The sequence below is a fragment of the Aspergillus karnatakaensis genome (genome assembly GCF_047715665.1).
Source record: "Aspergillus karnatakaensis strain CBS 102800 unplaced genomic scaffold BJY04scaffold_10, whole genome shotgun sequence".
Classification (NCBI taxonomy): domain Eukaryota; kingdom Fungi; phylum Ascomycota; class Eurotiomycetes; order Eurotiales; family Aspergillaceae; genus Aspergillus; species Aspergillus karnatakaensis.
In genome coordinates, this window is record NW_027395722.1 from 447,009 (window position 1) to 457,128 (window position 10,120).

Here is a 10,120-nt window from a genome sequence, read left to right on the forward strand (position 1 = left end):
AGAGACCAGGTGGTGGCAGCGGTGGTGGAAGAGCTGCTCTCTAGCGCTGACGGCCACACAGCCTCAGGTGCCCAATACTAGATTGGTACGCCTAGCTATACATAGCTCTGTCTCGAGGTATATAAGCTCGTATAACGGCCAGCGCAAAATCCCAGCGTTATCGATACAACCAAATAGATATGTCTGTCCTAAAGCTTGACTTTGCAAAGTTCCACTCTGGCACCGAAGCCGAGAGGCGCGAATTTGGACAGGCCCTCCTAGATGGCTTTACTACAACGGGTTTTGTGAAACTGGTGAACCATGGGTTCTCAAAGGACGAGATGGCCGATATATTTCAATGGGTATGCTACAGTGGTTGCTGTTGTCCAGGTCCAACATTGACTGTGTTCAGAACCAACGATTCTTCGACCTACCGAACGACCGCAAAGCTGCCATCCGCAATGATGAGGGCCCCAAGCCGCAGAGAGGCTGGAGCAGCGTCGGCGCCGAGAAGACAGGTTTCTTGAATCCCGGTGGGAAGCTCAGTCTAGCAAAGGGGGCTGAAAACGACCGACAGGATGCGAAGGTGTGAATCTTGATGTTTGAGCAAAGTTCTTGAACTAAGAACCCATTGACAGGAACATTTCGACATTGGTCCAGCCGGCGACGAGGAATTCCGCAACAAATGGCCCGAGGAACAAGTCCTCCCTGGCTTCCAGACGACCATGAACTCCTACTTTGACCGCAGCCAGGCCATCACACTCGGACTACTCGAAGCACTGGCATTAGCGATGGAGGTCCCAATCGACACCTTCGTCCGACTTTGCAACGGCCACGCCAGCGAACTGCGACTAAACCACTACCCGTCGATCCCCGTGCAGACAATCGAGGAAGGCAAGACCAGTCGGATCTGGCCACATACGGATTTCGGAATCATCACACTACTCGCGCAAGACGACATTGGCGGGTTGGAGATCCAGGATAGAGAGCATCCAAGCGAGTTCCTACCTGTAAATAGGGAAGACCCGTCGGAGTTTGTCGTCAACATCGGCGATGTCCTAGAACGCTGGACAAACGGAAGACTACGGGCAGGATTGCACCAGGTCACGGCCCCTCGACAGATGCAGAGTCTAGGGAGCGAGAAATTGCCTGCACGGCGGTCGGTTGCATTCTTCATGAAGGCGCACCGGCAGATGTCGGTGGCGCCGATCTCGCATTTTGTCACGGAGGAGCAGCCCGCTAGGTACGAGGATATGACAGCGCTGGCGTATCAGCAGCTGAGGACGGGGATTGTGTATTAGCTCTAGCATAGTTAGGGTATAGATTGACTTGTTTGCCGTCTTTGCAATCTTAACCGTCGCTACTCCGTCGGAATCGTCGGGGTTGTCGGGGCTGTCGGACTGGTCGTTGTTACTTTAAAGATGATGACATAAAAAAAGCCTCGAATGCTGTAGGCTAACGCCGCACAGCTCCGCTTACATAGTCGATAGCTACGGTGAAAGTTACCATGCGGCGGCGATAGGGCAGCATAACAGTGACAGCCCGCACCGTTTAGTCCGCTAGTGCTTATGGTTGCAGAAGTACAGATTGGTAGTAGTAGTTAGGGCATCCCACAGGACATCCGGGCTAATGCAGCCTGCGGGACGCCTTACGGAGTAGTCCCCCCAGTGCCGAAACATGCGGTTCTCCTGGTTGATTGGATCGTTCGTGTTGGTCCTGCACCATCAGGCGTCCCTGGGCCAACCCCCTCGTTCTTCATAGCTCATGTCTCCCTGACCCTTTAACTAGAGAATGCCGCTAATTTTCACATGTGCTGAAACGGCGGCCTCGAACTTCGAAGGCTATGTTTCTGCAAAGGGCCAGCTCGGCTCTGGGTCAGGCCATGTTTTAGCAGCATGTCGGCATGGCTACCCTTGCCACGCTTTGCTAGGTCCACATCGAGGGACGAAAGTTTCTGCTCTTCACAGCCTCGCTTCAGGCCCTAGGCCTTTTCGTTCCTTGTGCTGTATTTCTTCCAGCATATTTCCTTTCCATTGGTCTCAGTTGGAGTACCTGCGCGGCTGCGGCTGAGAGAGCGGGAGGACGTCTGCCCTGGCCTAAATTGCAAGGCCTTGAATCCTGTCTGCGTCGGCCGCAAGGAGCCGAAGACCTCCCAGCGGACAACGACATGAAGAACCGACGGACCTGAACAATGATGTGGTGTAGGGCAACCCAGCCCCACGGAATCTTCCTGCGGCGAAAGCCAAATATAGCAAAGTGCATATCGCGGGCAAAACCGAAAGCCTCAGCCGCTGAAGAGTTAGAAGCCGCACTTTGTTATATGGGCCTTACTATGGACCGACCACTTCAGACAGGTAGTGAACACAGTCATGGACCTCACTGAGAGCTTGGAGAGAACCCCGTTGCCATCACAGACTCCCGATGTTCTCCCTGGCCAGAGCGAAGGGTTTGATCTGGCTGAGTGGGATCAGAGATATCAAGACCTGATGCTGGTAGCCTGGCTATGTATGGACTTCAGGCAGAAACTGCTCAATGTGCTATACACCTCGTGTCAGAGCCACTTCCACGAAGCCCGCAACCTTGCCAAGGAAAAGCTTCTTGAGCTTCTCGAATGCATGGCAGCCCCCGATACGTCCATCTATACGCCTCCATCCACCGACTTTCACTATCATCCTACCCCACTGCCCAACCTACCTCCGACTCCAGATAGATCCCATGGGTCATGCCCATCGACGATTGCAGCGCGGCAAGACACATCAGAGGAAGAGCTTATGTGCATGCAAGATGGCATCCATCCCACAAGAGGCTCACAGGAGCCTGAAGTGCATGAGCCATTGTCGGGGCAACAGGTCCTTGGAACACCAGAACCCACCTTTGCCGCGACTCGTCAACAGCAGAGTAGCCCGAACGCCCAGGATCCAGGTAATCCAAGCAAGGCAGTCCCGGAGCTTCCTCTTTGCTGCTCAGACTTTGTCAACTTCGACCTTCTCTCAGACGGCGAGGTATTCTCCATCAGCACATTTGCGGCCGATTCCTTCGACTATAGTGAGATGGAGCTGGACCCTGTATTCGACTCTATCCCCACCAACGCTATAACCCCACCTACCAGTCAACCCTCACCAGAGACGCCCTCATCATGCCGTGTCGACTCTCCACCGAACGCAACGAGAGCCGTGATTACTCCATCACCCAATCGAACCCCCCCTGCTGCAACCCCTGGTCAACCGGGCCACGAGAATGACGTTGTTGACATGGAGGCAAACCCTCCGGCCCTTTCACGAGAGACTCGCCACAGCAACAGTTCACTCCCACAGCCCTCTTTCTCACCAGGGCACACTACGTCCTCACACCCAGCACCACTTCCATCAACCACCCCCCGGTCTAGAGCGACTGCCCCATTGTCAAACCAAGAGCCTCAAGCACTGCCGGTGCCCTCCCCAACAACAACACCGCCGCCCCATAGCCATCATAAAACCTCCCGCAAACGTAACCGTTATTCAACCTACACGACCTGCCAGAGAACCTCAACCCCAGCAGCATGCCCTATCTCCCCCATCACAACAGACTCACCAAGCTGGACGCACTCAATACCCAACTACCTCCCACCACCAGCCACGGTGCTGGCCACCTTCACCAAGCACCTCGGCGAAGAAAAGCTACCAACCGCACAGCTCCTAACACGACTCTTCTACGCAATCGGCAGCCCAGACGCCCTCTCCCAGCTCCGCCACGCCGTCAAACTAAGCCGCGAAAACACACCAGTCACCCCAATCTCCCACACCAACGACCTAGCCACCACAGTCCAAGCTCTAGACCACCTCGACTCCCTCACAAGCCTCTCCCACATCCTCCGCCGCTACTACCTCGTCCGCCTCCTCGAGCACCGCACCCGCCTTGAACAAGACCACATCACCGCAAAGCAAGCCTGGCGCCGCCCAAAGCGCATGCTCAAGTACGACTGCGCCCGCGTCGAGCTAATCAAAAGCGGTGGGAATGTGGTATCCGAGCAGCGCGAGCGCGAGCGCGATTGCCGCCCAAAGTACCGCACAAAGACGCAGGCACTCACCGATTTGATGCAGATGCTCTACCCGGACCTCAAGCCTGTAGCCGGTGGCAGTAAGAACTGCGTGTATAGTAGAAAGCTGATGAAGCTTCGCAATCGGTTATCATGCGCGCGGAATTGGTATAAGTTTGAACAGGCGTTTCCGGGGGGCATCCTGGCTTTAATACCCTGCGCGGGTAGATTTGGGATTAGTATTGATCAGTAAGTGGGACATCCGGTTGCAGAGTACTGACGGAAGAGTGCTAACGCGGATTAGGATAGAGAAACTGCCCAGTGATACGGTCCAGATGTTTTTGGATTACCTGCAGGAACATCGGGGGGATTTTCTGCGGAGGATCAGTGAGGCGCTGGATGTATTTGGGGGGTTGACTCGGGCGGATGGGACCGGGGTGTGGGCGTTTGAGGAACTGGACGAGGACTCCTTTGGGGACCTGTTGTATGATAGTGATGATTTGATTGACCTTTGTAAGCGTGTATAAACAGATACCATAATGCGATACGACAGACATGACGTGACTTCCGTTCAAACCCCTTGGATGAGAAATAATTATACCTGCATGGTGAAGGTATGAGACCAGGGGAGACAGACCTTGGCCCTCCTCTGTAACTTGTTTCTTCATAGCCAGGTTGATTCCAGTCGCACTCTAGCATTTGCACCCTCAACAGTGGACGATGGCTCAAAATACCCATATTGACTGCACTAAACATGCACTCAACGCCCACCACCCTGTAAGCCCTAGCTAATGCGCAGCAAAAGTTCCAACAATGTCCAACATGCTATTACAGTGCAACGTGGCTATGGCTATAAGCCGCCTGAGCTGAACATGAACTATATAGACTCAATAATCCACCTGGTTTGTATTCTCTTACTCGTCCCGCCGTACCAAGATATCAACACCCTACCAAAAACCGATAGCTCAATCCCCCCCGCCAAAATGGTCTTCACTTCGCCCCCCTGGTGCAGCGCCCTCGTCACTGCTGTCCCGGACACAAAGCTCATAGCAGACTTTGTGTTCGAGGGACACGGCACCGACTCTAACCAGTCAACAAACCCCCTCCTGATCTGCGCCGCAACAGGAAAATCCTACAGCATTAGAGATCTCGAACTACGAGTCGACCTACTAGCAAGAAGCCTAGCAAGTACTCTCGGGTGGTCGCCCAACGATGGTGTCCCGGAGGATAAAGTCGTGGGAATATATTCGTTTAACGCGGTGCGTACATCCTATTCTACTCGGATATCACGACGTCGGAGAGGGCTAATAATTTCTATAAAGATGGACTTCGTCCCCCTCTCATGGGCGATTCATCGGATTGGCGGAATCTGCCTCGTTCTGCACCCCACGTCGTCGGCAGCGGAGATTGAAAGCCTAATGAAACAGGCGCGGTGCAAGGCGCTATTCACCTGTCGAGATCTGCTACCGAACTCTCAAGCGGTGTTCAATGCACTCCAGCTAGATTCCTCAAAGCTGTTTCTTCTGGATCTCCCTGGCGAGGAGCAAACGAAAACCACAGAGAAAGACATTGTCACCGCCGCCCAGCTGGTCGCCGACGGCGAGCAACTGCCGAGCATTGAGAAGGTGGGTTTGCAATCGGGCGAGAGCAGCCGCCGCGTTGCGTATCTGTGTCCTACGAGTGGGACTTCGGGATACCAGGTACGTACACAACTTAATATTCATTGCAGCATTGCCCTCGCTGATGGGACTGTGACCTAGAAACTCGCGCAGATCACCCACTACAATGTTAAGGCCAATGCATTGCAAGCCACAACCCTGGACGGCTACGCAACGCGCCAATCCCCCGAGGTAACCCTCGGGATCTTACCCCTCAGCCACGCCTACGGACTCGTGGCATTCACAACGCTGCTCTACCGCCGGGATAGCATAGTCCTGCACAGCAAGTTCGATATGCCTGCGGCGCTTAAGTCGATCCAGCAATACCGGATTCAGAGGCTCTACGTTGTCCCTGCTCTTGTTGCGGCGCTGGTCAATAATCCGATTTTGTTTCGGCTGGCGGATTTGAGTAGTGTGAGGGGGTTGGTTGTTGGGAGTGCGATGGTTAGTAAGGAGCTGGTGGAGGGGTTGAAGAGGGTGAGGCCCGAGTGGGAGTTGTTGGGGGGGTATGGTATGTTGTCTCTCTTTCAGAGATGTCAATAAGGTGCTGATGTTGGTTAGGGCTGACGGAGGCGGCGGTGTTTGTGTCTTGCACGAGCAAGCATAGTATCTACCCTGGTTCTGTGGGGAGTTTGCTGCCGCATGCTCAGGCGAAGCTGGTTAGCGAGGATGGAGTGGAGATTACGGAGTATGATGTGCCTGGGGAACTGTTCTTGAAATCTCCTAGTATTGTCAAGGGGTATCTGACCGACGGCGTGACCGATACGAGTGCCTTTGATGCTAGTGGGTGGTTGATCACCGGTGATGTTGCTTGCTTCCGGAAGGGCTCTGATGGAGAGGTGCACATGTTCATTGTCGATCGAAAGAAGGATATCATGAAGGTCAAGGTATGTATTGTTTCTCGTACGTTGAGGCCATTCTGCTGACTAGGTCTAGGGCATTCAAGTTGCTCCGGCGGAGATTGAGGCCCGGCTATTGACGCACCCCGCTGTGGGCGAGGTTGCGGTCATTGGTATCAATGATGACGGGGCAGGCGAGCGGCCGTTTGCTTTTGTTGTGCGTTCGAAGACTGCGGATGCTGATCTTGACGAGAAGGCCCTACGGCAGAGCATCCAGAGGCACATCCAGGAGACCCTAAGCGAGCCATTCTGGCTGCGGGAGAATGTCAGGTTTATAGAGGCGATTCCGAAGAGCCACAGTGGGAAGGCGCTGAAGTTCAAACTGAAGGAGCTGCTTTAGATAGTTCATCACCTATGGTACAACTATTCTATCTGTCATATTGAGATAATTTTATTGAAGGCCCCTGTCGTAAATACTTGATGCATATCTGTTCTATCGTACTATAGTTAACAAACTGATCTACTACTACCGCCGTTGCAACTACTTGATCTGCCGTATAACCAACTGCTCCTGTGGCCCGCGCATTGCCAGCTCCTGCAACAATCCTACTTTTGTCCTTGGGGGCGTCACCACCCGAAATTCATACTTGACCAGCAGATGCGCAAAGAGTAGCTTCATCTCATCAGTCACAAAGAATCGGCCGGGACACGCGCGCTTTCCCAGTCCGAAAGACAGGAACCGTTCGGACGCCCGCGACATGGGCAACCCATCCTGCTCGTGGCGCGAAGGGTTATAAGTCGTCGCATCTGTCCACTTGTCCTCATCTCGATGGATAGCATACGCGGCGACGCTGATCCGAGCTCCGAACGGAAGATGCGTGCCGTCGTCCAAGGTGAGGCCGGTGCGGGTGGTGACCTGGCGGATCAGGGCCGGGAGGACAGCGCCGAGTCGCAGAGACTCCTTCAGTGCGTTTTCGATGTGGACTAGCTTGTCAATGTCTGCTTTGGCGGGGGCATAGTTGCAGCTTTCGAAAACCGTCCGCGCTTCCTCTCTCATGCGTTCGAGGTAGTCTTTCCCGCCCTCTTCAGAGAACTTCGTAATGTCCTGCAGGCACTTTGTAACCGTGTCGGTGGTAGTTTCAATCGAGGCCAGGTTAGTTGCCGCGATGCGAAAGATCAGTCTGTCTATGATCACGGAGGGTGACTCGCCGCGTTGGACCGCGCGTCGAGCCATCCACGTCAACAGCTCATGGGGGTGTGTATCCCCCTCTCCTCCTGCAACACCCTGCACCTCGCGCACGCGCTGCTCAGCAACAGGTCTCAGAAGACGCGTAAACCCGCCCAACGAGAAGCTCGTAAAGATCTTTGTCGCAAAGGACAGCGGCCGTTTCAGAGGTCGCGGAATAAGATCCTGCACCACCGTCTGCGGCATAACCGCCATCCCGACCCCAATCGCATGCTTGAGATACTCCTCATTGCGACCTATAGATAGTCAGCAAGCCAGTCAGGACCGTAACATAGTCAGCAATATTGGACTCACCCAGCTCCTTCCCAACAAACAGCCGATTCGAAATCCTCGCAGTCACTATCCTCATGCTATCCTTCAAGGGCAACGTCTTCCACTCCCCGTTCCCACCCCCCTCGCCTCCATAAACATCTTCCAATGAGCACACAATCTCCTCATTCATCTCCTCCGTCAACTTTGCCAGATTCACCGCAAGCTCCTTCCTCATCACCTCCTGCACCATATGATCCCCGACCAGGCCATCGCGAAGAAAAGCATGGAACTCATTATGGATCGGATCAATACTCAATTTTGACTCCGGCTGGTCAACGATCCACTTGATGTATTTCGGCGGAAGCACAATCTGCGGCCGGCCGAAGGCGATGGCGAGGGCTACAGGGTGGCCCTCCTTGTTGAGCTTGTAGGCCTCAATGACATTCTCGCGCATGGCGAAGAAGGAGCGCGCTTTGGAGCGGATGTAGCTGAGCAGTTCAGGGCGGCGGTCGATCCAGCGGATCGAGGGGGGCACGATATGCTCCCATGTTGTGAGTTTGTTGAGGAGGTAGATGAGGATGGAGGGGGCAATGAGGGCGATGCAGGATATGGTGGAGAGGTTGAATGAAAGGTCCATGGTGGCTATCATCGTGCTTCAGAGGGGATAATATGTGAGGTTAGATGAAAATAGATTAGAAACAAGAATACAGAATATGGATTCTCCTATATATCTGCTCGGTAAGAATTTACTGCTAACGTTAGGCCTGTCAGCTCACCTCAGACATCAAGCCATGCTATCAATCGAATCTGTCCACTGCTTAAGGCCTCCGGCCAATGTTGGGAGACCTGAGGCGGTGCTATCTATCCCACCATATACGCACACTCTCAATCTCATCCGATAGTTCATTCCACTCAATAAAGCCAGTCCAAGCAAAGAATAAAGCAACCCATACAGATGCACCTCTAAGCAGCAATTCCCCCCACCAGCTTCCGAATATTAATCATATCGTACTCCCCCACCGGCCTCTCCTTCCCATTTCCCTTCCCAAGGACCTCGCCCACAGGCCTCGCAAAGGCCTCAAACTTCCTACAATGATAGTCCCCATAAACCCACTCCTTGCCATCCCCAGCAACAATCCTCGCGTTTTCATTCGGCCTAACAAAGTACGCAAGCGTCCCCTTCGTCCCACCCCTTTCCTCCTCCCGGTCAGAAGGAATCACACGATGAATCGACGGCACGACCCTCCCGCCAGAGAGGAATTTAAGACAGTCCCCGAACTGGACTAGTAGCGACTGTCGCTCGGGATGCGGGTCCGCGAAGATCCAGTCTTGGGTCGTGCTGTCGATGACTTGGAGGCCTCGCTGCGTGGCGCTGAGGATTGTGAGGGTGCCGACGTCTGTGTGTGCGATGTGGCCGAAATTGTTTGAGGTTGGTGGTTGGGGCGGGTATTGCAGGATGCCGAGGTTTGTGACTGATGGGAGGAGCGGGTTGTGCGCTGCGAGCAGGGAGTCGTCGAGGGACAGGACTTGGGTTATGCGGTGGAGGATGAGGTGGGAGAGGGTGTTGTAGTGGTCCATGCAGCGGGTTAGGGCTGCGCGGTGGGTGAAGATCGCTGGGGGGGATTGTAGCTTTGCGTGGTGGGTGGGGAGGAGGAGTTCGTTTTGAGGGAGCTGGAGGCAATAAGGATAGTAAGTAGGTGAGGATGAGACGGTAGGGATTGATACGGACCATGAACATCTCGAACCCGTCAGATTTGCCCTCGGCGCCTTCTTCGATTCCGAGTGGTTTGAATCTAGACGACAGAAGGTGATTAGCTTAGGACCCTCAGACTCAAGAGAGACCACATACCCAGTCGTTCTGAATCTCCCTAGCTTCTTGAAATCAAACACCAGCTTTGAATCCTCCGGTGTAGCAAAAATCTCCTTCGTAAATGATTCCAAGAACAGGACATCGTCCCGGAGACTCTTTCCCTCCTCGCAATCAAGCTGCAGATAGAAGAAGCCATGAACAAGAGCAGCCTCGGAGAGGGTCTGCAGATCTTTAGGCGCGCCGCGGAGGAGGCCATCGTACGATATGGAAGCCATATTGGTGAGTATCGGTGAGTGTTTGGTGAGAGATGGTGGACTGTTG

General features: G+C 54.0%; 4 protein-coding genes across 4 annotated transcripts; 2 read left to right on the top strand and 2 right to left on the bottom strand.

The window, feature by feature from the left end:
* Positions 1-179: 179 nt before the first annotated feature.
* On the top strand, positions 180-1,280 carry BJY04DRAFT_225677 (isopenicillin N synthase family dioxygenase; the record flags this gene model as incomplete). The annotated part of the gene is made up of 3 exons (XM_073718251.1): positions 180-341; positions 392-565; positions 618-1,280. 3 exons carry the CDS (start codon positions 180-182, stop codon positions 1,278-1,280), a joined length of 999 nt encoding a protein of 332 aa, XP_073574301.1.
* Positions 1,281-4,977: 3,697 nt separating this feature from the next.
* Positions 4,978-6,891, top strand: BJY04DRAFT_225678 (uncharacterized protein; the record flags this gene model as incomplete). Its single annotated transcript, XM_073718252.1, has 5 exons — positions 4,978-5,253; positions 5,317-5,694; positions 5,755-6,163; positions 6,214-6,539; positions 6,589-6,891. 5 exons carry the CDS (start codon positions 4,978-4,980, stop codon positions 6,889-6,891), a joined length of 1,692 nt encoding a protein of 563 aa, XP_073574302.1.
* Positions 6,892-6,956: 65 nt separating this feature from the next.
* BJY04DRAFT_9127 (cytochrome P450) lies at positions 6,957-8,676 on the bottom strand. The gene is made up of 2 exons (XM_073721283.1): positions 8,032-8,676; positions 6,957-7,973 (listed from the first exon to the last, which is right to left on the bottom strand). The coding sequence occupies exons 1-2, from the start codon at positions 8,636-8,638 to the stop codon at positions 7,033-7,035; spliced, it is 1,548 nt and encodes a 515-aa protein (XP_073574303.1). The 5' UTR covers positions 8,639-8,676; the 3' UTR covers positions 6,957-7,032.
* Positions 8,677-8,900: 224 nt separating this feature from the next.
* Positions 8,901-10,106, bottom strand: BJY04DRAFT_182608 (Clavaminate synthase-like protein). Its single transcript, XM_073710356.1, has 3 exons — positions 9,839-10,106; positions 9,719-9,782; positions 8,901-9,660 (listed from the first exon to the last, which is right to left on the bottom strand). Exons 1-3 carry the CDS (start codon positions 10,072-10,074, stop codon positions 8,953-8,955), a joined length of 1,008 nt encoding a protein of 335 aa, XP_073574304.1. The 5' UTR covers positions 10,075-10,106; the 3' UTR covers positions 8,901-8,952.
* Between the last annotated feature and the right edge of the window lie 14 nt (positions 10,107-10,120).

Coding starts and splice junctions, on each gene's coding strand:
- BJY04DRAFT_182608 (XM_073710356.1), bottom strand. CDS start 10,074: ATGGCTTCCATATCGTACGATGGCCTCCTCCGCGGCGCGCCTAAAGAT. Junction 9,783..9,838: donor GGGAGATTCAGAACGACTGG/GTATGTGGTCTC, acceptor TCTGTCGTCTAG/ATTCAAACCACTCGGAATCG. Junction 9,661..9,718: donor ACGGGTTCGAGATGTTCATG/GTCCGTATCAAT, acceptor TATTGCCTCCAG/CTCCCTCAAAACGAACTCCT.
- BJY04DRAFT_9127 (XM_073721283.1), bottom strand. CDS start 8,638: ATGATAGCCACCATGGACCTTTCATTCAACCTCTCCACCATATCCTGC. Junction 7,974..8,031: donor GTTTGTTGGGAAGGAGCTGG/GTGAGTCCAATA, acceptor GACTATCTATAG/GTCGCAATGAGGAGTATCTC.